General features: G+C 51.5%; 1 protein-coding gene across 2 annotated transcripts; it reads right to left on the bottom strand.

Moving 5' to 3' along the window:
• Positions 1-13,270: 13,270 nt before the first annotated feature.
• ATOX1 (antioxidant 1 copper chaperone) lies at positions 13,271-24,113 on the bottom strand. Of its 2 annotated transcripts, XR_004646926.1 has the most exons (4): positions 23,994-24,113; positions 22,020-22,095; positions 18,260-18,435; positions 13,271-13,526 (listed from the first exon to the last, which is right to left on the bottom strand). XR_004646926.1 is itself a non-coding variant. In XM_034780016.1 (3 exons), exons 1-3 carry the CDS (start codon positions 23,997-23,999, stop codon positions 18,311-18,313), a joined length of 207 nt encoding a protein of 68 aa, XP_034635907.1. In that variant the 5' UTR covers positions 24,000-24,113; the 3' UTR covers positions 18,259-18,310. The 2 variants fall into 2 exon arrangements, 1 of the variants encoding a protein (XP_034635907.1); XM_034780016.1 differs by lacking the exon at positions 13,271-13,526 and having other exon boundaries at positions 18,259-18,435.
• Between the last annotated feature and the right edge of the window lie 250 nt (positions 24,114-24,363).

Genomic DNA, 24,363 nt, shown 5'->3' with positions numbered 1-24,363 from the left:
ATAGAAAATAGATGATTCTTTACAGTAGAGCCTGCCCATGTTCTCTCTTTCTTCTGGCATCTGTCCCTTTAGCACAGTCTATCCATTCACCAATGTGCTTTGTAGCCAGGCAAGAGTTTGCCTCTCTGCCACTGCTGTTTACTGGCTTCTTTGAATGCAACCCTCTCATGCTATGTAATAAGAGCTTGGTTTTCAGAGGGGCTGAGCGGCACTCCACTCTGAGCCCCAGTGGAGACCTGCCTTGGTAAATTCCACGCTGATGTCTTGTGCAGATGGTGCAGTTCTCGGTGATGGGGCAGAGAAGGGAAGCAGCTACAGGGGCAGGAGGAGTTGGCAGGACTTGGTGCTGGAGACTGGAAAAGCCAGACAGGGTGGGAAGGGCCAGGTCCCTAATTTAAGACAGCCATGTACAGCAGTGGACAGGTGTTCACATCTCCAGCACCTTGCTGGAGACCAAAGATTCAGTGGGTCACAGAGTCTGAACTGCCCCTCTTCCGGCCAGGACTGAGGTCTGTTGGCAGGATGGTGCAGCTCAGGGTGGCGCTATTGATATCGCTGAACCTGCCCTTGCCCAGCTTCACTCTCCAAGACGTTCAGTCTATCACCTCTTACCCTCACTACGCAAACAACCTAAGGCGGGCTGGATTGCCCCTTCAAAAGCAATCGACCCTCCCCCAAGGAAACCCACCCTCGCCTCCTAAAAGCCCCATCAGCCGCGCGTCTGCTTTCCTTGGCTTCTCCCCTGGCAGAGCAGCAGCTGAATGAAGAAACCAAACGGAGAGGAAACCGAGAAGTAATAACAGTGGCGCTGTGAAAGGCGCCCCAGACTTGTCCAGGACGGGCTTGACACAAGCATTCAGCCCACTGAATACGGCCCTGGAATCAAGTGTTTTTCCCACTGAGCTGCCTGCTTTGTTATCTTTTGGCTGCAGTTTGGCGGGCACAGGTGTTTCAACACTGGACCCGGGGCCGACATAAATAAGGGGAAATGCCAAGTCCAACATACATCCAGGAATTTTCTCCATCGAAGAGAAACTTCAAACTCGTTTTTCACTTGTAGAATCAAACCTAGTGGGGTGGAGTGAGGTCCTGCGGGACAATACAATGGCCTGGAAGGCCAGTCTAAACCCCACTCACCTGCTTACTCGTCTTTTATCATGCAGTGACCCGACAAAATGGCCTTAGCCTCGCTCTGTATGCTGGTAACACGGCCCAGCCTGGCAGCCATTGCCAGACGCCAGGTAAGAGAGACCCCTCCCTGCAGAGCACCGTTTCTCAGCCCCTTGTGTGCTGCCACACACAAGGCCATTTCAGACTTGGATCCTTTTTAAAAAGGTGTCCATGTTAATAAGTCCAGCTGCTATTAGTAGCCCAGAGATGGACTTTGGAAAGGCTCTGGGGCCGGATCCTGCTCCAGTCCATGCTCAGGTCCCTTTGTACCAGTAGAAAGGCTGCCCTAAATTGGCATCTTGGGATGCCCTGAGCATGGGGGATTCCTTGGCTGCCATAAAGCAGGGGGACCCAGCTCTATACCCCCCAGCTCAGGTGGGTGCTGGCAGGGCCGGCTCCAGGGTTTTGGCCGCCCCAAGCAGCCAAAACAAACAAAACAAAAAGCCGCGATCGCGATCTGCGGCGGCAGGTCCTTCGCTCCCAGGCGGAGTGAGGGACCGTCCGCCAAATTGCTGCCAAATACCTGGACATGCCGCCCTTCTCCAGAGCGGCCGCCCCAAGCACCTGCTTGAGAAGCTGGTGCCTGGAGCCGGCCCTGGGTGCTGGGGGTAAGAAAGAATCATAGAATATCAGGGTTGGAAGTGACCTCAGGAGGTCATCTAGTTCAAACCCCTGTTTAAAGGGGGACAGACAGATTTGGGTCCTAGATCCTTAGAGTGGCCCCCTCAAGGACTGAGCTCATAACCCTGATTTAGTAGGCCGATGTTCAAACCACTGAGCTATCCCTCCCCCCTAGGCTGTGATGGTTTTTCTGGATGAGTCTCATCTGAGTGGTTTGAGACTAGGGCAGATCCTTCCAGCCAAACATGGGCTGTGTTGCAAAAACACCGGAGCAAAGCCTGGGGCCCCCCTTTCCCCTGCCCCAACAATATCCCACTTCCTTCATTCCACCGGGGGGAGGAAATCACAGGGCAATATGCTGCCAAGATCCCCATAGGCATGAACTTTGACGGTGAGGCCAGAGAGCTGAATGAATTATTATTATCCTGCAAGGAGAGGAAACTGTAGATTGTAAGTTCTTTGGGGAAGGGGACGTCTTTTTGGTCTGCATTTGTACAGCGCCTAGCGCAATAGGGTCCAGGTGCTCCTAGGTGCTACCACAATACCAATGAATAATAGTTGGCTTTGCCTGTTCTGCACTTTCCCAATGTCTACTGCCCCCCCCCCAAAGGGATTACAGTGAGAAATACTGGGAAGGGTCCCTAAATCTGCCTGCATCTGTTCCCTGACTGCAGGATAATCTCATTTCTGGACACTCCTACTATGTGTTTTACTTTCACAAGAGACACAAGTGTAACAAAAGCAGAATCCCCCTGAGACACAAAAACTTGCAAGAACGCTTATAGCTAGTACATGGCATGAGTTGATCAGGGCTTGTCTACCTAGGCCTGGCTTGATATGAGTCACTGGACGTGGGGGAGGCCTCATTTCTTGGGAGACAGGATTAGGGAGGTAAATGGATCAGCAGGCTGGAAACAGACTGTCTACTAAAATAAGCATTTTTCTGTCCTAAAATTTCCCACCCTTGGTGCCATGAGTTCAGCTCCCCCCATAGCAGAAGGGATTAAAAAAATGGCAGTACCTTTCCAAGCTCTGCCTATAAAATAAACCCCACCTGCTGGAGATGCTGCTCAGCGTAGGTTATGTAGATGTTTAAAATATGATCCCACATGCTCTCTGGGCTTCGGAGGGCTTGCCTGGTGAGTTGAGATGAATAGGGCTGTTCACTCCTCTCAGAGCCAGGCCCTTGTTTCAGGCTCTCTGCAGGCAGACATGACTGCATTGGTTACACTCCCTTCATATTTTCAAGATTTTCTTTGGAGCCATGGCAACCAGAGACTGACTTGGTTTATCTAAGTGAAAGGTGAGATCCTGCTGCACAAGACAGCACTTGGGAGAGGTGCTAGCGTGCTCCAGCACCCTGGATGGTAGCAAGCCTGAGAAAGGAACCTCATTAATGGGGGTAGAGGACTGGCAGGAAGACAGGGATTAGGCATATATGCATCTTGCAGGTTTTCAGGGGATTTTAAAAAATGATTCACCAAGATCCAAAGAAATTGCTCAGGTAGGATCCCAGAGCATCAATCCAGCAGTGTCTGATGCTTCAGAGAAAGGTGAAAAGCCCCATCATGTCTCTGGCCAGAAATGCAATGATGCACATGAGGGGAAAATGCCTCCCCGCTCCCTGTGGCAATCAGCTGATGGCCCGAAACCTGAGATTTCACTATTCCCATCTTAGCACTCTTTAGCCCAAGCTCTTGTTTTTGTTTCAGAGCTGAAAGCAGACCGGGCTGGAATGCAGGCAGGAGAGGCCCAACTGTGCCCTCCCAAAACAAACAGAAGATAAGAACTGCTCAGCTCAGAGAATTGTTTTCATTCCCCTCTGTCTGGCTTCCGCTAATAGAAAAGTGATTGAGTGGTCACACTTTGCACTCACTTTGCAATCTCTTTGCTTTACTCAGCTCCCGGAAAGGTGGATGTGAAGATCACAGTTTTTCATATTGGGAAAACCAGGCCCAGAGAGCGTCAGAGACTTACCCAAAGTCACAGATCAGGTGAGCGTGAGAGCTGGGAAGAGCACACAGAAATCCTGATCCCCAGCCCGGTGCTCTCACTCCGCGCAAAGCTCCCTTGGATGATTTAAATTCTTCAAAAGGCCTTTTTAGTTAATAACAAAAATTCTTTAAGAAAATCCTCCCTTTCTCTGGTCTTAGAGGGGAGACCTGCACAGAAGATTCTGACATGAGATGACCCTGCACCTACAGACTGGATGCCCCCGTTAGTAAAAAGACAGCTGGCAAAGTGATTTGTATGGCCCCTACTACACTGTCATTTGAATACTGCATCATTGTTAATATATTTATCCCTACCACCCTCCTGGGGGAACTGAGGCACGGGAGAAAGTACTCACCCAAGGCTAACCAGCAAAACAGCAGCAGAGCTAGGAATTAAACCCAGGTCTCCTGCTCTAGTATCATATCCACCAGGCCGCATTGCTGTCTATGGGTCTCAGACCTCCATTCCTCTAGAGACAGCATTGAATGTAGCATTATAATTATAATTATTTATGATTATATCAAAGACAAAGTGGGTTCTGCATTTTGTTTGGAGTGAGGCAAGATTTGTGGTCATGCTAATCTCTTGTGGAAGTGAGTTCCACAGGCCAGGACCAGTTACCAAAGGAGCTCTCATTCCTGCATTCATTAGCCTCACCCTTGTTGTTGACAGCACCATTCCTCCTGTCCTGGGGGTGTCCTTTAGGTACTGGCCCCTTAGAGGGTTTTGAGGATTAGCCCCATGACCTTGAATTTGACTCCATGTTCAGTGCAGCGAGCTGAGCGCCAAGGTGATGAGCTCTGAGTGGTGTGTATCATTTACTCGATGGGCTGCCACATTCTGAACCAATCGGTGCTTTTGTCGAAGTCCGAGGAACAACTGACTGCAACCTGCAGTAGAAGCCTGGAGATCCCAGATGCCAGGATCACTATGGCCACGTCTGCATCTGCAGCCTCCTGACCAGCCCTAGGCTGAATGTAAGCGGGGGAATGGTCCCGCTATTGTGGGGAACTTTCCTGGCTTCTGCACTACCCTGGTGAAATGGGCTAGCGGAAGGATCTGAGTCCTTGCTCCCACTTCCTTTACCCAGAGGTCTCCCTGCCCTTGAGGACTCTACCTTCCACTCTCCTGTCTGGCAGCATCCTCGTAACAAGGCTGGGCCCAGGATTCCTGGGGGGCTCGACCCCCAACCTTGCTGTGATCACCTAGGACAGGGGCTAGGGTGTCCCCACTCCGGGGTACTCTCTCTGCACTGGGCACCTCCCTGACCCACTGATCATTTCATATGATTTAAAGCAAATACAAGTTATTTAATCAGCAATTAGTTTAAAAAGGAATAAGGAAAAATGGGAACGGTTAAAGGAAACACGTCACCCCGCTCTGTGGCCGGGAACATCACAACCAGTGTCTCTGGGATGTCAGGGCAGTTCACTGTCTGTTCCTTGTAGGTCCCAGGCTCCTTCTCAGGCCCCGTCGGTGCTGCAGAGACGCTGCGGGTCGGACACTTGCTCTGGTGGTGGCCACACACCTCCGGGATTTGGGTGGTGGGACCCTTCTTCCCAGCGTCAGTCCCCCGTTGGGTTGAGATCCCCCTCCCGGTCTGGCCTGCAAGGACACTTGCCTGGGGATGTCTTTCTGCGCTGGACCCTTTGCCCAAGATCCCCCCTTGGCTGGCCCCAGTTGCTCACCACACCCAGCTCTAGACTGCTCCAGCCCCAGCCCCAGCTCCATTGTTCTAGCTCCGGCTCCACTTGGCCTCAGCACTGACGCTGCTGCTCTGCCTCCAGCCCCCCGGGCTGCTTCTCTGGCCCCTCTGGCTCTGTGGCTGCAGCTCTCCCCCCAGGACAGGGTCTGCTCTCCCTGGGCCGTGTCTCTGGCTCTGTGGCTGCAGCTCTGCTCCCAGCACAGGTCTGCTCTGTGGGCTGCTTCCATGACTCTGCTCCCAGCTCTGACCTGCCTCCTGGGCTGCTTGTCTGGCCCCTTTGGCTGACCCGGCTCTGCTCCCCAGCTCAGCTCGGGCCCCTGCTCTCTCCTTAGCTCAGCCCCACTCTGTCTGACCCAGGCAATTCCAGCTCACAGGGAGGACGGGACCCACCCTGGCCTCCTGACTCCCTGATTAGCTGCCCGCCCTGTCAATCAGACTGACCTGGAGCATTGGCCTCTCCCCATTCTTTTAGTGCAGGGAGCTAACCAACCTAAAAACCCCCACTGAATGTTAGTAAGGGGACAACAGTCCCCTTACAGGAAGAAGGCCTTTTTAGCAGCCATGGGTAGCTATTTGAGTAACCACTAGCAATGATGGGTCCTGAAGGACCCCAGGGCCCTGGACCATTCTGATGATCAAAGGCCAGATGCCCTCAGCAGAGGGTGAGCTTGGATTGGTGGCAAGTTTTCTATCAATTTTGTCCCATGTCTCTTTTGACTAGGTTTGGCTTCAACCATCTGCTCTGCATGCAGGTGCTGGTGTCTCCCAGACTCTATGGTTTGGAAAAGTCTATTAATATTATCTCATGCTCTTTATTCATGCAAAATATGTAAAGGGAAAGCAATGCAACACGGCCATATCTAGAAGCAGGGCATATTTATTTCTGGCTGTTATCTTGAGGCACTGATCATATTAGCCATAACAGTAACACACTGTACAGTGTCTCCAAGCTATCTGCATCTGTACGGAGAACCTTGATAACAAAGACCTCTTTTCACTGAGAGAGGTTGAAATTTACATCTCACTTGCCTCCCGTCATTTTCAAGGCTCTTAGAGCCGCTCCGCACAGCCAATCCTGAGCACTCTGTGCTGTTATTCTCCGCTCTGCACTAGTCCCTGTCTGGGTGAAGGCTGCGGTCAGATCGCCCAGGTTTTTAAACACATTTCTGACCAAATCAATGGAATGATTCTGACAATAGCTGCACACTTCGTTAGTGTCGTACGTGACGGATTAAACGAGCGACCCCTGTTTTGATGACCGGGCATTGTGCACCTAATCCCAGCCTGCATGATGCTGACAACGGGCTCTAGGGGCCGAATTCTGCCCTCAGCGGCCTGCGGATGGCAAAACGGGACTTCAGTAAGAGCCACACAAGAGCAGCTGAGCAGGGAATTTAGCCCCGGGATCTAATAGGGAGGGCACACTGTTGGGTGCAGTGGATTCCTCTCTGCATTCCTCTTCCTCTCTTCTTCTGCAGGGGAACAAACCGTAGTTTCCATGCATTTACCAACTCTCGATCTCTCGGTTTAAAATATGTGACTGGATCTCGAACTCTGAGATTGTACAGAACAGACTGTATTGCACCGGGAATTTTATAACAGCAGGGAAGCCGGATGGTTTTGTTTTAAGCATTGCAACATTCCACTTACCGTTGGCTAAATTTTGCCCTTAGCTACCCATTGCAGCGCCATTGACTTCTATTAGGATTGCCTGGGTGGAAAGAAGGGCACAATGTAGCCCTACTTATCTGTAGTGTCAGAGATTGTTCTAAAGCATCTTCCCCACACACCGGACAGTGCTACAGTCATGAGTGCAATGGATATGCAGATAGATGGTAACGTAGGAATTGCCAGATGGGCTCAGACTCGTGATCCATTGAGTCCAGTGACCTGTCTCCAAGAAACGGCAGTGATAAAGGTGCAAGAAACCCTGCTGTGGGTAGCTACGGAACAGTCTATCCACAGAGAAACTTTCTTCCTAAGTTACATTAGATAGAGACTGTCTTGTGCCCTGAAAGAGAGCTAGATAGATGGTCAGTCTATGTATTGTATTGGTTGCAGTGGCGAATTGCCTTGAGAGCACAGCAGCCAAAGCTCAGCACGTCCCTTGCATCCTGTGAAGCCTCCCAGAGAACTGAACCATCTCTCTGCGAGTCAGGAAGAGTGGGACGCTTGGCAGAGTGTCTTAGCGAAGGCGCCAAGGCTTTCGTGCCATTCATTTGTATTGATCATTCATGAGAGACGTCTCCCAAGCTGCTACCCACCGCCACCCGAAATGCCGCTTCCGGTGGCAGCTGCCGGGCCGTGAAAGCAGCCAGGCTAATCAGCACCTCCGGAGTCAGATACATTCTCTGTCAGACCAAGGACCAAAGAAGCACGGGGCTCTTACAAACTTATCCCGCCACCAGAGCTACATTTCTGCATCTCATTTGACTTTGTATTCTTTCCCTCCCCATCTGCTCTCAGCAAAATGGTTGAATAGCTCCAGTTTCCACAGTGGGAGCCTAAAGCCAAGCCCTGAGCTAGACCAGGCCAAATTGCTGGAGAAAAGAGAAGCAAAACAACAGCTCTTTGCGGTGCTTCTACATTCCACAGCGGCTGGGAGATGTGATTTCTGCTCTTTATTTTTAACTTGGCCCTGACCACCTTTCCTAAGCCTTTTATAGAGTCACTCTGAAATAAAATATTTGCACACTGGCTTCACGGGTGTGTGTGTTTCCATATTCTGACACCATTAATTAAGCTTGTTTAATAGATGTTCTTTTACTGATTTTAGCATCTGTTTGGGGGAGGGCCTGTAACAGATGTTTGCCAAGTTGTGTCCTCTTTCCCCTCTTGTGCTACATTCACAGCACAGACAGCTGCCTGGCATGGTCAGAAGACAGTGCTTATGTGCATTGGCACGGGTGTCTTGGTATGCCGGCAATCTCATCTGGGATTCGTGTGAGCATCAGGTGCAGAGAGGTAACTGACCGGGTCAGCATGATAAGAATATAAGAACATAAGAATGGCCCTACTGGGTCAGACCAAAGGTCCATCTAGCCCAGTCTCCTGTCTACCGACAGTGTCCAACACCAGGTGCCCCAGAGGGAATGAACAGAACAGGTAATCCTCAAGTGATCCATCCCCTGTTGCTCATTCCCAGCTTCTGGCAAACAGAGGCTAGGGACACCATCCCTGCCCATCCTGACTAATAGCCATTGATGGACCTATCCTCCATGAACTTATCTAGTTCTTTTTTGAACCCTGTTATGGTCTTGGCCTTCACATCATCCTCTGGCAAGGAGTTCCACAGGTTGACTGTGCGTTGTGTGAAGAAATACTTCCTTTGATTTGTTTGATGGCAGATAGAGAATATTCTGAGCCTGGTCCTGTCCTTAGATTGGATCTTTGTACTCCTCCTTCTCTTAAGCCCTGGGTTCTCCCTTGTAGGAATGGGTGAATCTGAAGTTCAGGTTCAGCTCGGAGAGGCACCCAAAAGTTCTCCAGCCAGTTTCCCTGTTTGAACCCCTCCACCTGGATCTTCCGCCAAGGGAACACAGACACGTGTGTTTTGTCATGTTTGGCCTCATCAGCATGAGGCCGTAGCGCAACCTGGACTGGTGTTTATAAATTATGACAATAGCCAGCAGAGGGAAACACGTGCCTCTGGCTGCACATCTGGCCTGGCTGAACACTGCTCCAGTTCCAGAGGCAACTTGCCAGAGTACATGAAAATGCTGAAGCAAAGTGTGTGTGTGTGTGGGGGGGGGGGGGGGGGGTTTGCCTGCATGTCAAGCATCACCCAGGGTGCCATTTCTAGCTCATGCTTGCTCCAGAGCAGCACTGGGGGGCAGAGCCAAACTGGAAGGTGTGAGCCTGCCTGTGTGTTGCACTGAGCACGTTGTTTTAAAAGTGAAATGTTAATAGGCAAATGCCAGAAAATCCCTGTCTCGGTTTAATGAATCCCCCATTGTAAATGGCTAACACTCATTGCCCTTCACCCCACGGGCCAGCTGGATTGTTACCAAAGGAAGAAAGCCTGAGATTCCCATAAGCCAAACCATCCCTCCTCTTTCAAAAAGATCATTAAGAGTTTACAGTTTGCCCAATGTTTTCACTTCCAGACCTATCAGAGAGACCATTTGTCTGTGGTCGCCTTCCTTTGCTTTACACACCGGGCAATGTTATTTTGGAAACTCTCTCACTTCCTGGCTGTTCCACATGAGCGAACTGCTCTTTTGCCCTACACCAGACCCACAATGTCACTTCATTACAAAGAGTGGAAAACCCAGTGTTCCTTAAACGGCTACAGAATAGCCGGCGAGGCTGCTTTTTGCCAATGCACGACTGGCCCCCTTACACCTTGCCGTCAAAGACAAATTCTTGTTTTAAGACTGAAAGGTAAAAGGTTATCCACCCACCAACGCCAGGATGATGACACTGACAGTATCTTTAGACTATGTTTTTGGGGAAGGACGGGTATTGTGTGGCACCGGGAATCCCTAGAGTAGTGCGTTATAAAATACAGTGGTTTGCTGGTAACTGAGACAGCGAGAAAACTAGGCTCCCACAAATGCTTATTATCTTATCAGAAAGGACGCAAGGTGGCGAGGAAGAGCATGTCCTTGTGGTTGTTGTGAGGACTGGATGAAATGCTCCATTCCTTTGATAAGCTAGCAAGGTTGTGGGATCCCGGGAGCCGTCCCATTGTCCCGCAAGGCCAAGGCTCTGCTCGGGGAAGGGGGAATGCAGCGAATCAGGCTTGCGCCGCTCGCTCTGCTCTCACATAACATTAATCCTGCTGAATTCTTTGGGGATTTTACATTCACGTGCTCGGAATGCCGCCGCGCTGCAGCATGTGTTAATGGCCACCTGGTACGAGCAGCTCTGTGCTCGGGGGAACATTCTGCTGGTCAGCACACCCCCTCCGGGGCAGAAGGGGTTATGGAACAATGAGCCCTCCAAGTTCTGCTCCCTGGGGGCAGGACGTGGGGGGAGGGGGTGGCAGGGAGCAAGCAGCAGGAGGCTCTATGACTATGCTCCTTCACCACCTAAGGGCAGGTATTGCCCCAGGTCCCCTCTCAGCCCCAGCTAAGCAAAGAACAGGTTAAGCCTTGCCTGACCTGCTCTTCACACAGCCCATTGGCTCAGGCTACACTCGGGGCCAGGGAAAGACCCCAGTGCCCGGCAGGATCTGAAGTGCATGGGAAATGAGCGACGGATGCCTGTCTGGTTCCAACCAGGCAGGAGCACACACCACCGTTGGCAGGGTCTGTTCTCGCTGGGCATGAACACCCCACTCCTCTCTCTTGGGCCCTCCAGCCCTGGGGAGAACGCACTGCCGCTGCCCACTCTGCACCACCCGAGGCACGAGAAGACGTCAACCTCCGGTGCCAGCCAAGTTTAACACATAAAAGCCCCCAAGCACGTTGCTGTGGGATGCGATCCTACCCACCAAAGGGCTGGGAGGGTTTGTCTCCACAGCAGGCTGCTGTTACTGGCATCTGCACTGGGCACAGAAGCTGCTGCTGGAACCCACCAGGCTGAACGCAGCAGGAAAATTATGGAGGCCGTAATGACAGGGTTTTGTTCTCATTACGAGATAATGGCAGGGGGAAGAGAGCAGTGTCCTAGGATAACCATCGCCCACAGCGAGACACATCCAGAGGCATTTCTCAAACCCCAAGGCAGATAGGGGCACAGGGATGGGCATCAGCCCCGGGATATCGGTTCGCTCCAGTGAATTTGTGTCAGCTGCATCCAGGCACCAATGATGAGTCTGTCATGCATCCACCGCTCCCAGCAGACGCTCATCTGAACCGATAGCGAGAAGTTTGCACAGTCTGGGGGAGTCAAGGCGTTGTTCCCAGCTTCACCCACATACAGCAGCTTAATCCCACTCCAGGCCTTATCTCCCGCCCCAAACAAACCTACTGGCGTTGAAGAAATAAACCGGCTTCCGCTGGCCTGTGTTTTTAGTGAATGAGAGGCAGGCCTAAGGGGCAGAGGTTAATGGCATCTGGGGGGATTGTGAAGTGCTGCAGAAAGCTGGATAGTCCGAGAGCCCTTGGTATGCAGGGCGCCCCAGAGTGCTCTGTAAGACAGGCCGATACTTGGGCTGGCACATGTCACAGCCATGCTGTGCTCGACCACCACTCACCCATCCCCTTGTCCCTCTGAATCCGTTTTATCCACAGGGGGAGGCTCCCACTTCATTTCTGATTAACTAGAAGCCTCTGCACCGGGCTTCCATGTGCGTCTGCAAATGGGGGCCCAAGGAGAGCTCTCCAGGGGCTGCCCATCTCTCCGTGGGTAGGGGCTGGGCACACGGGAGAGAGTGCGTGTGCTGTACCAAGCTACCAGCCACAGTGACCGATCAGGGTCGTACAGCGACTGCCTCGGGTGAGCTCTGGGCAGCACTGAACCCGCCCACCGCCCCACTAGCATGGGGCACCGCGCCACCAGAGCCACGGCACAGTCAAGCCCTTGCTGTGCCTAGCGCATTTTGAGATCCACTGCTCTGCCATCGGTAGCGTAGATGGGACCCATAGGTGCACGGCTCGTGGGCATAAGCTTAGGAGAATCCACCCTGATGTTGATGGGAGCGAGGTGGCCAGCATCTCTGGGAAACACCAAGAGGGGAGGAGAGAGGAAAACAAAGGAAGAGTTGGGGAGTGGATTCTGCGGCCATAGCAAAGACATGAGCGAAAATTCTCTGATTTATAGTGGGACGGTCAGTGATTTTCCTCTACCAACGCAGCAAGGCCGCAGCGCCTGCTGGTTTGGCAGGGAGGGCTAGCTCCTGAAAGACTGCTGTTTCCACTTAACTACCACTGAGACAGAGCGGGGAGCTGTGCCTTCACGTCACACCGTTCCCTTCACCTCCTTGTCAAGCTAACGCCAGACTTCCCCGCCCCCTCAAAAAAAAAAAAAAAAAAAAACAGCCAACGCGTGTACGTTATGACTGGCTGCTAAAATGAATGCCCAGCCGTGTCTGCCATACCTGGGCGGGAAGGAAATCCAAAGCAAAGAACATCGAGTCAATAAATAAAGCTGGTTAATGTGAACCCAACGGTGAGGTGAAGAAACTGGGTGCATAACAGGCTGGCCATTCCAGAAGGCTAGGTTTCACCCACTCCGTTAACGTGGCTCGAATGCACATCCTGTGTAGTTCTTAGGAAAGATTCCATAAATACTAGCAGTGTTTGCATTTGATCATAGAATCAATCATAGAATCAGACAATCAGAAGATTAGTGTTGGAAGAGACCTCAGGTCGTCATGTAGTCCAACCCCCTGCTCAAAGCAGGACCAACCCCAACTAAATCATCCCAGCCAGGGCTTTGTCAAGCCGTGCCTTAAAAACCTCTAAGGATGGAGATTCCACCACCTCCCAGCTGGGATCACGAGGTGCTATTGTAATATAACTGTTCCCTTGGATAGGGGGAAAATGATACTGCTAAAAGGAAGGGACTGATTCCACTGTTCAAGGATCCACTCAGCAAATCTTGTGCTTCTCCCACATTTCGAGGCCCCCGCTGCAAAGTCTGACTATAACAAAGGTCCACTGAGACACCAACTCATGTGACTTATCACCTAATCAGCATTTGAACTCAGCTCCCCAGAGACATTATCTCAAGCCGACTCTGTAGCCAGCACACAAGGCTCAGTGCAAGTTCCCTGGAGAACAAGCAGCTTGGAGATCCTCTCCTAAGTAACAAGCAGTCTCCTAGTTCTAAGAGCCCTACTTGTGCATCGGCCACCTCTCCCGGCTGAAGAAAACACCAGGCACCAGAACATGTATTTGAAAATAGAAGCGGCTCCTTCGTTTACTGCAAGGCCAGAGAGGGAGAGCACACCTGAACCCTCCATTTCAAGAGGGGAGTTTTACAAACTATGGTTCAAGTAGAACCTGGTCCTTCACTCTGAGGGTCCTTCCTCCTCCCAGCCTTCTTCTTTCCAACATCTGGCAGGGTAACTGGGGTCAAATGACAGAGGGTGTCGACAGATCTGTATACAGGCCATCTTCTCACTGAAGCCATCATGTTAGCACTCCTGCAAAAACAAGGACAGTGGGGAGGGGAGTTATACTGGGGTGCCCCCTGCTGGTTAAACCTTAAAGGAAACTCAACAACCTGACATCTAGTCAATTTCAAAATAGGAACGGAACAGTTCCAGGTATTAACTCCCCCCGGGATCCCCCAGCCAGTGCATGTGGTTTCACAACTAGTATCCTCATTTTAAAGAAAAAATCCTCTCCCTTCTTGCAGTGTGCAATATTCGCAGGAAGTAACTGGCTGTATGAGAAGCATTGTGTCAGATGTAAAGCAAACTACCAGAAGAGAGGAAAACATTTACTGTCCTCCAGCTACACTTATCTAGGAGATTCTTTGTAACAAGGGTAGACAAAGGATTTTCGAAGAGCAATTTTCAAGTAGCAACAGCAACAAATATAATGTACGTGATCCAAGTCCATTCTCTACCCAGTGCTTCCAATTGTCAGAGCGCTACACTAAAGATAAGGGCCAGGTTTTCAGAGGCAATGGGCATGTGCACCTCCCATTGACTTCAGTAGGATGGGTCAGCAATCCTGCAATTCAGCAATCCTGAAAATTTAACCCTAAGCAAAGAGTCCTCCAGGGTGGATTGATTTAAAATCAAGGCAATTTAAATCACCAACTGGAAAGCCTCAATTTAAATAATCAATTTTAATCAACTTTTCCATTTGTCCTTCAGGTGCATTCTCATTGGTTGATATAACCACTAATACATATTGATTTACAACTGAACAGACAGACCCTTTACAATAGATTTGGTCCATCTTTTTGCTACCTAGGAGGTAGGCTATAATTATGTACATTTATTTAAGCAATTATATAAGTAAATATTTTCAGATTCTTATTAGTTGTACATTTAGTATGTTAGAAAATGGTGAATGATGGGCGGGGTCATAAATATTCATAATTTGAGATCTTAGCCAATCAGAGCTCAGGTAGGGAGAAGCTAACAGTATGAGAGGGAGATTGAGTCATAAAAAGATTAAGTGACTTGCCCAAGATCATATAATGACTCACCTGCAGAGCAACGAACTCAGGACTCCTTGGCTTCCTATTCTTTCCTGTTCACGGAATATTTCTTCACTGTTTTATGTTTAAAAACAGTCTGAGATTTCATAAATTTTTGTGTTACTCATTTTTTTTTTTACTAATGACATTTTCTTAAAACCAGGATCTTTCTTCAAACAACATTGTAGAAGAATTCAGGGCTTGTCTATATTAGCAAAGTCGCACTGATTTAATATCAGTTTTGTTAAACCCATCTAGTTCAAGCAGTGCAAATCCCTAACACAGACACACTTAAACCAGTTTAATCCTCACTTCAATTGCTTTATCTTAATTCAGGAATTTACCAACACAAACTGGTTTAAATGCGTCTACATTAGGGATCTGCACGGCTTGAACTAGATAGATCTTAAATCTACTTCATTAAACTGGTGCAACTTTGCTAATGTAGATGAGCCCAGATGCCAGATGGACAGCTTGGGATATCCAAGGTACAGCACAGTGTCAGCTTCCCCTCCCTACCTCACCCCACTTGTCTCTCAACCCTGCCCTGGAGAAACAACCTCTCGTGGCAGGAGGACAGTTCAGTCTGTAGCCTCTCCCCTAAAGGTCTTAGAGGACGTGCAAGCTGCAGTGATGGCTTCTTGGCTATCTACCCACTAGGAACTGGACTGACACCCACAAGGAACCAGACTGAAACCCACTGTCTTCCTTCACAGTGTCCACCAAACCATTACTAGCTTAGTGCTCCATCTTCTGCACCCTCATGTATTCAAGTCCTCAACTAGGTTAAAAAACTGACTTGAGGTTGGCGCCTCTTTAGTTAATGAGCAATCTCCTGAGCCATCGTCTCTCTGGGTCTATGTCCTGCTCCCTTTTAGCGCTACTGAGACACCGGGGACCTTGTTGGCTGGGTTGTTTTGTGTTGTTCAGTGTTTGTTTTCATTGATGGTACTTTCCAGCAGAGCGTAGATTCAGCTGGGAATGGTGCTAGGCTGGTGTTCTTCCACCTCCCCAGAAAAAGTAGCCCAAACAATTAAAAGTCCCATGAAAGTCAAACTATTTCCTTTTCTGCTTGTTCTCACTGAAGTAGTGTTCAGCATTACTTGGGCTTAGTAGCAGATAAGGCCCAGGGCCCTGTAGGGAAAAGGGGTTGGTTTCTGACAGCACTAAAAGCGAGACCTGGTCATGTCTCTAAGCGCTAGAGGCAAAGACGGGGTTCCCTGAGCTTGCTGGAACTGGCTGAATCAGCCTTCCCCTCTTTCATGTGGCCTACTGGATAGGGCACTGGGCTAGGAATCCAGAGAGCGCCGTTCTATTCCTGGCTCTGCCATGGACCTGCTGGGCGACCTTGTGCCTCAGTTTCTCCATCTGTAAAATGGGGTTAGTGATACTTGTGACAGTGTACCCCATAAGGCTTTATGGGGGGGGGTGTGCTTATAAATGTATGTATGACATAACTGGAATATGTTTTGTGCTGCCTGTGCCGTGTAATATATCTCCGTAAAGGTTATGGTCTACTATATCTATTCATCCTATTTGTACATATATATCATTTTCTACTCGAGGTTAAGAATATGGGCTGTATGCTTGCTTGGTTTCTAAGTAAGTTTTGTGAGGCATTTGGTCAGCTTCTTTAGGAAGGAATTTGCCAGGTTAAGTACCTGATCAGGAAACACTTGGGGAACAATGCATCTTGGAATGCTCCAATCCACATAAGAAGTCTTCCTGGAGACATACAAGATACCATGTGGACAATGGCTTCGGCCTGTAAAGACTGAGTCATGCAGGGACATGTGACTTGCCCAGTTGACTCCAGAACTCCATCTTGGAGCTGGACTTTGCATAGAAGGGAGGAGGGGGCGGGTCTCCACCCACAAGAGAGTCTATTTAAACCCGTGGGAGACCCCTCCATTTGGGTCTTCAGCTGGCTAAGGAAGGAGCCTCTCCACCCCCCCAGGATACTTGAAGGGAACTGGAACAAAGGACAGTAACTGCAGGGGGGGTGAGTGATTGCTGGACCCAGGCTAAAAGGAGATTAGCCTGTAAAAGGGAGCATTCTGGAACTGGTGAGGAACTTATCTGTATTTAGTTTGATTAGACATAGACATAGATTTGCGCATTTTATTTTATTTTACTTTGTGACTTACTTTGTTCTGTCTGTTACTACTTGGAACCACTTAAATCCTACTGTCTGTATTTAATAAAATCACTTTTTATTTAGTAATTTACTCAGAGTATGTATTAATACCTGGGGGAGCAAACAACTGTGCATATCTCTCTATCAGTGTTATAGAGGGCGAACAATTTATGAGTTTACTCTGCATAAGCTTTATACAGGGTAAAACGGATTTATCTGGGTTTAGACCCCATTGGGAGTTGGGCATCTGAGTGCTAAACACAAGCACACTTCTGTGAGCTGTTGTCAGGTAAACTTGCAGCTTTGGGGCAAGTGATTCAGACCCTGGGTCTGTGTCGGGGCAGACAGGAGTGTCTGGCTCAGCAAGACAATGTGCTGGAGTCCTGAGCTGGCAGGGAAAACAGAAGCAGGGGTAGTCTTTGCACATCAGGTGGCAGCTCCCAAGGGGGTTTCTGTGATCCAACCCGTCACAATACTCGCCTCTTTTGTCAAGTGCCCTGAGATCTACAGATGAGAAGTGCTCTGCGAGCACAAGGCATTCTTCTCTCTGAGCGGAGGTTCAAAGGAGAAGGATCAGGCCTAGTCAGGCTTCCCCAGTTCCTGCTCCAGTGGCAGAAACGTTGGCTGCAAAAGGCATCCTTTAACCAGGGGAGAAAGTCTAGCCTGGGAGGAGTATCAGCCCAGGAGAATGGCAGATTCCCTGGCCATTCCGCTGTCCCATCTGACATGCTGGCACGGAGGAGGGCGTCTCTCGGAATGAGGGGCCATGTCTAATAGGGCAGAAGGCACCATCAGGGGGAGGAGAGAGCCCCTCTCAGCCTCATCCCTCCCCCTATACACACACCGTTTGGTCATCTTGGGGTGGGAAAGGGAAGGAGCCACCCTCTGGCTCCCCTGAACAGCCTGCTAGAGCAGAGCCCGGGGACACGCAACCCCCCCAAACTCGCCCTTTGAGAGATCACATGTGGCTGCTGAAGAAGTAACAGTGATGCAACCACAATGGGGCAATTGCTAGAACCAAAGCTCATATTTGCAGCCAGTCAACATGGTGGAGGGAAGCAGACAGGTTTCCAAATGTAAAGTCTGTGCAAGGTTCCCCCAGAAACAGCAACAGTTCTTGAATGTCCCTCACCCCAGCCCTACACACGTACCGCTGCGGGAGCATCAGCTCTGCATTCAGAGGGGCCAGGCTTCCGGCCATGCTGGCTGTGAACGCTTCCACCTCAGATCGAGATCCCGTCCCGGATGGGGCAAGGGGCTGGTGCCTCATGGCAAGGAGGGCAGGGGAGTGGGATGTTACGGTGGTTTTAGCTCCCGTACCACAACTGAGCACTGGCCAAACCTTCCTTACGTGCCAAACTCGACACTGGCCATGACTCCCCAAGCCCCACCTCACTGGCATCACAGCTTAGCCTGCTGCCCAGCTCTTCACGCTGGAACGTGCCCAAACCCTGCCGCTACTGCACTGTCGGGGCTGCCCTGACCCAACATCACTTCACGTGGGACCCTGGGCAGAGCGGGTGAGCTCAGAATTCCTCCTCCGTGTCTTGCATCCACTAGCTGTGTAAGGAGAGCAGCAGACTGACCTTGTTTGGGGTGTGGAGAAAGCCTGACCCTCGGACCCGTCGGCTCAGGGGTTATTTCTCCCCCAGGTAGGAGGCGCTCTTCCCGGTTTTCTTCAGCGTGGCCAGCAAGGTGTCGACGCTGTGTTCCGAGTCGATGCACACCTTCTTGTTGGGCAGGTCGATCTCAAACTGGACACCTGGGGGAGGGGAAAGGATACCCCACGTGTGAGAGGAACCAACCGTGCAGCCTCCAACCAGCGCACCCACCCTAGCCATCACCCCCCGACTCTTCCCCCTCCCTTATGGACGGGGTAGAGCTGATGCACTGAGTATCCTGTTAAGAACCAGGTGAGCAGGCTGAAAAAATAAACAAGACTCGGGTAGCGTGTGCCCATCCTTGCTCTGATGCAAACTCAGACATCACCCAACCATTGCTCCTGCTCGGACATGCCAGTCCTGCCCCACCGGTACAGGCCCCCAACCATGCAGCTTCTCATGCTGCTAACTCAGTCTTTTGACTTCTCTGCAACCTCAGGAGAGGGCACGAATACCCCTCTACTGCATTTCTTTAGCCCCTTTCCTCCACGGGTCTCAGAGCGCTTTGTGGGGCTCCTTCCCCACAACTTCAGCCCCTGGGAGGAAGGTACAGCCTGTCTTATTAGCCCTCTTTCACAGAGGGGGGAACCGAGGCCCAGGGACCTTGTGTGACATTCCCCAGGGTCAGACAGCAAGTCAGGAGCTTCTCAGCCCATGCCTCCAACCACCAGAAGTCCTCACCTCCTTGGTTTAATTAGAGACAATCCTTAAAAGTGTGACTGGCGAGGAAAGTGCTGAGAAGCAGGCCAAGGGTGCAGGGATTCAGGATTGAGCTGAGAGACAGGAATTTAGTTTCCAGTGGCCCCCAGAGCAGAGTCTCTCTCTGTCTGCTGGGGTCTGAAAACGTAGAAGCTCAGGGCACACCGTTAACTAGAAAAACTACCCCCGGGATACATGGAGTACATCGCACAGAGCGGGGCAGTCAAAGGATATTCTGTTAACAGGTTTTGTGCGCCTCCTGCTGGCATGTCAACATATTACCACCGCCAGACAAAAATATTACCGTGACCTATCCACTTCAGAGCTCACCTGCTGCCTCCCGCCTGGCCCTTCCCTTCCAATGGCAGCACTGTCTATGGCCCCCAGAGCAGCATGCAGTTACTCCAACGAGAGGCTAAGCAGCAGGGCTGGACTGATTCCGTGCTAGCACTGCCAGCCTGCTGGGAAATGGCATTTTCCTGATCTCTTCCTGATGCCGCAGGGCCACTCAGAGTGAGAGGCATCCATGTGAAACCAGAACTGGCATGAGCCACCAGCGCTGGGTGCATTTGCATTCATTCAGAGCGCTCTGACGTTTCTTTGCCCGGTCAGTTATTGTTCCACCTGCCACGTTGCTAGGGAGCGGCCATCTGGTTATCTGGGAACCCCAGCGTGGCTTTCTTGATACATACAGCTCAGCAGACACCAGCGTCAATATTTTATTTTATTTTGAAGTCTATAATAAATAAAAGTTCAGCTCCAGCAGGCCAATTGGAGTGCTGGGCATTCCTCTGGTGATCTTAGCGCTCCAGCTGAAACTTGGGCTAACCCACTCTCAGTCAAGCTGAACAAAGCTGGGCTTTCCATGAGGAGTCACTCCTCTACTGGGTAGGGAAGGCAGCTGCCAACTTACCCACCCCGGGCCGACTCCACTCCTCTTAACACAGATGGGGGCTGGAGGCTGTCGTTTGGAAGAGGTGGTAAAAGCACCTGGATGGGAAAGTGCAGGCTCCTTGATCAGTGGCGGGAAGGTCGGCCTGTTTCTCCATAGTCACTGCAGTGATTGGCTCCCTGTGCTTGGCAGGGCCGCTGTTCTGAAGCTGGCAATATCCCTCAGGGGAATCACAACAGCTCTCCCTACGGCAGCAGTGCACGGGGAGGAGTATGCTAGAGGCATCAGAGGCATCAGGCCTCTGCTCCTTCTGCTCTCAGGGCCTGGTCCAAAGCCCAGTGGAGGCAGTGGAAAGGCTCCCAGGGACGTCCGTGGGTTTTGGAGGAGGCCTTGCACTGAAAGGAGAACAGAAACTGCTGCAGTCCGGTAATTGCAACTTCCTGCAGTTACAAGATAGTGCCGAGCAACTTTCCTCCCCCCGCCTCAGCAAAGGTCACAGCGTCCAATTAGACATCTTGCCACTGCAGATCAATAATTAGTTACTGACTAACCAGCTGCGGCAGGGGCTCCCACAGGAACAAGGAGTGGCCTGACCCCCAGCTCATCTGCAGGGGGAGGGCAGGACTGAGTTGGGAACAGGCAACCCTCCAGCCCCCAACTGTTCCTCTGTGAGCGTGGTTGGGCAACACCGTGCTAAGCCGACCGCAATGGCGGCCAAAGTCCTTTCTGCTTCTCTTTGCCAGGAGTCCTTCCCCAGGCCTGGGCCGACAAGTGCCCCGAGAATGGGCTTGAGAGGCCCCATCATCAGACTACAAAGGAAGAAGGGCTGGCTCTGAAATAGCCAGAAGGGGTGGGAGGGGGCAGGGTGGATTTTCAAAAGGAACGGGCACGTCGTGTTTTAGATGTCGCCCGCCTCTCTGCCAAGGATGCCCAGAAAGGAGCTGCATAAGCCCCCTGCAGGGGCTCTGTCCCTCGCTATCTCTCACAGGTGCAGCATTAATGCCACTGCATGCCCCTGCTTCACGCCCCTTCTCCTGGCTGCCCAGAAATGCTACTTTGCCCAGGCAAGTTTCTCTCAGGAGAAGATCACCTGGCAGACTCTTGTCTGTTGCCAGGAATGCAACCGATCACTGACAGAAGGGCCCCAACTGGGCCAGAGGTGCCAGCCCCAAGGTGTTCAAGTAGCAGCAAGAGTAGCCTGAACATTCCCCAGAACCAGTCCTGAAATGGTGCCACACATGGCGAAGTGTAAACCGAACGCTAGGAACAAAAGCAGGAGCCGGTTTTGCAGAGAGGGGAGCAGGTGAAGGCTCTAAGTGAGGACCCAGCTCTTTAGGGAAGTCATTTATAACATACAGGGTGAAATCCCGGCTCTATTAAAGTCAACGGCAAAACTCCCCTGGGGTTCAGCAGGGCCAGGATTTCATGGCCCTTCATCCAGGCCAGACAATCCACACTGTGCCTTGACAGGCTACGTCACCTGCCAATAGAGCAGCTCCCTGTTGGTGGAGGGCATCATCTGGCATGCCGGAGCTTCCAGGACAAACGCCACGGCTGGTCAGTCCAAAGCAACACTCCTCTCCCGGGGGGTTGCACTGTCTCTTACCAAAGGGGGAGTCAGCAGAACGAGGCCTTCCCTCCCACGTGGGGATTGAGCACTACCCCCGGTGACGGGTGATTTTACCAGGACACAGTGACCCCAGTGATGCTCGTTTTAACTCCACACACAGTGCTAGGCAAGCAACAGCTGTGACCACGGAGATACGGGGAAGGAAAGATGCCCCTGCAAATAGCAGCCACTATCCAAATGTTCTGGACATTGCAATTGGCCTGTTAATGTCCCAGACACAATGATAACACCACAAACTCTCGGTGTTTGGGCCAGAATGGTTCTTTTGACGCAAGGGCTGCCGTGTGCCAATCATTAGCTTGAGGCGGGGGCCAGTCTGAGTGGGGCACTTGGACCACAGTTTCCATTTCATTGCCACAGGAGCCGTTGGTCCCTTAAGGCTAGTATGGAAACTCCCACATCCGTGAAAGCTGTTTGCTGATCCCCGTGCAATTCTCTACCTGGCTCAGAGCAGTGTCACTCACCTCCCAGCTTGTTGAGAACGCGCGTGACCGCATTGGAGCAGCCTTCGCAGGTCATGTCAACAGAGAACTCGTGCTTCTGAAATAAAGAAGAGAACAGATTGGAGACAACCAGGAGCCTTTCTTGCTTTGTCAGCAATGATCCCAATACACTGGCCTGGGACCTCTGGAGACCTGGGTTTGAAACCCTCATAATGTCACATACAAAAGGTGCTCCCACCCCAATCCTACCAGGCCCTGATCGTAATCCAAACACTGCACACGTACTCCGGCATAAACCCAAGCTTTCTGCAAACTCCAGCATATCTAGTTACTTTATCTCATTGCTTCCTTGTGCTCCACAACCTGTCTGTATTCCCCTGCTGTGTTGTCTTAGACTCTTAGCTCTCTGAGGAAGGGGCTTGTTCTTACCCTGGCCTAATGTAACAGGATCCTTGTCCATAACTGGGGCACCTAAACACCCCACTGCATTACAAACAATACTACTGTACCTTGAAAACATGAGTAAAGGGACATGACTGGCACATTGTTAAAACAACACCACCACACATTTTTAATTATGATCCTAGCTGCTACTCAGAGATACTCTATCAGTAACATACACTATATCTGCCTGTGTTATTAATGAACAAATTCAGTTATTTTTTTTTCGCACTAACGCTGTATGTCCGCTGTGCAGATAATAAAACCAATTGGTTTCATTTTACTGCTGCTTCAAGGCTATGGGCTCCTTGACCCTAGAAAATTAGGTTGACCCAGTTACATCATTCGGGGGTGTGAAAAATCCACATCCCGTGAGCGACACAGTTAAGCCGACCTACATCCCCGTGTGGACAACGCTAGGTCAACAGAAGATTTCTTCCGCCCACTTAGCTGCTGCCTCTCGGAGAGGTGGATTCGCTACATTGACGGGAGAACCTTTCCCTTCGGCGTGGGTAGTGTCCACACTGAAGTACAGTCAAGCCCTTAGTCAGTTTCTGTCCCCCTCCCACGGCATTTGAGTTCCCAAGGTCCCAAGGGAAAGTTTTCATCCAGAAAGACAACAACCATTTTTGTTCTCGTTGACATTTTAAAAATTCATTAAGGTTAGTTTGATTTTGAGAGAATTTTCCCAAATGAAAAACTTTGGAAAATCCCTCCCCTTCTGTTAAACTGGGTGCAAACATCTGGATTGCGGCAAAAGGTATAAATAAGGGGCATCATGGACCAAGCCCTCCATCGGGCCAGGCGCTGTACAAACACAGTCCCTGCCCCGAGGAACTTACAATCTTTGCAAGCCAAACAGAGACTACGTGATACAGACAGACGGGGAGCAGAAGGAAGCAATGAGCACATTGCTCGGCCTGATGACAAGCAGTGGTCTCAATACCTCAGCAGCCTGACTTTCAAGCATTTCCTAGCCTCTACAGCAAAAGAGAATGGTACGGATTGGTTTGGGGGAGGAGAACGAGCTCGTTTTGCGGATGTTTGGCTTCTCCCAAGCGTGAGGATAAGGATCCCCCACGAGTAAGACAACCAGGTGCCATTAACCTGTGCTGATGACTATCTCCCAGAGGCCCCCTAGCCCTAGAGTGGCCCCACTGTAGCTACTAGTAACAAGTTATCCGGTTTTCAGACAAAAGCCCAGCCCTGAACCAGCTTCCCCTGGTCCCTGCTGGGCACAACATTCACTGGCCCAGGCCCCCCCAGGTTTGGGGGAAGCCTGGATCCGCCTCTGAACTTCGTATCCGGGCCACCCCCCATAGCGGGCCGAACACCGGCAGGCTTCGGGCGAATTCGGATCAGACGCCTCCCTAGCCAGTGGGAATCCAGGCCGGAAAGGGCCCGCTTCGCAGAGGCGTGGGCCCGGGGATGCTCCACCCCTCCGGCAATGGGGGGCCCGTCCCCGCTGCACCCCCGGGGTTCACGCCCCAGCTCCGGGGCAGCCCCGGCCCTGCAGCAACCGCGGCTCCCAGCCCGAGCGGCCGCGGTACCCACCGGCATAGCCGCGGCGGGCGATGCTGCTCCTCTCCCGGCTCCGCGCGGACTGAAGCCGAGGCCGCCGGGACGTGCCGCGCCCTGCCCGGCGCCGCCTTCTCCTCCTCCTCCCGGGGGCAGGCTGCTCGCCCGGCCGTGCACGCCTCCCCTTGTGCCGCGGGAGGGCGCGGTGCTCCCTGCGCTCCCGGCCCCGGCCCTGCCCGGCGAGCTCCGGGGCTCGCAAAGCGGTGTCATTATTGCCATGGGGGACAAATTGACCCCAGCCCTGGCTTTGCCTCCCCTCCCGGGCTCCATTACCCCCACCCCTATGTAGGATTAATATAATCCCCCATGGAGCTTTCTGGGGTGACACAATCGCCCCCTCCATTTC

This window comes from Trachemys scripta, chromosome 8, assembly GCF_013100865.1.
Source record: "Trachemys scripta elegans isolate TJP31775 chromosome 8, CAS_Tse_1.0, whole genome shotgun sequence".
Classification (NCBI taxonomy): Eukaryota; Metazoa; Chordata; order Testudines; family Emydidae; genus Trachemys; species Trachemys scripta.
The sequence above is the reverse complement of the archived record's forward strand: the minus strand, read 5'-3'. Positions and strand labels throughout refer to the sequence as shown.

Coding starts and splice junctions, on each gene's coding strand:
- ATOX1 (XM_034780016.1), bottom strand. Junction 18,436..22,019: donor CGTTCTCAACAAGCTGGGAG/GTGAGTGACACT, acceptor CCCCTCCCCCAG/GTGTCCAGTTTGAGATCGAC.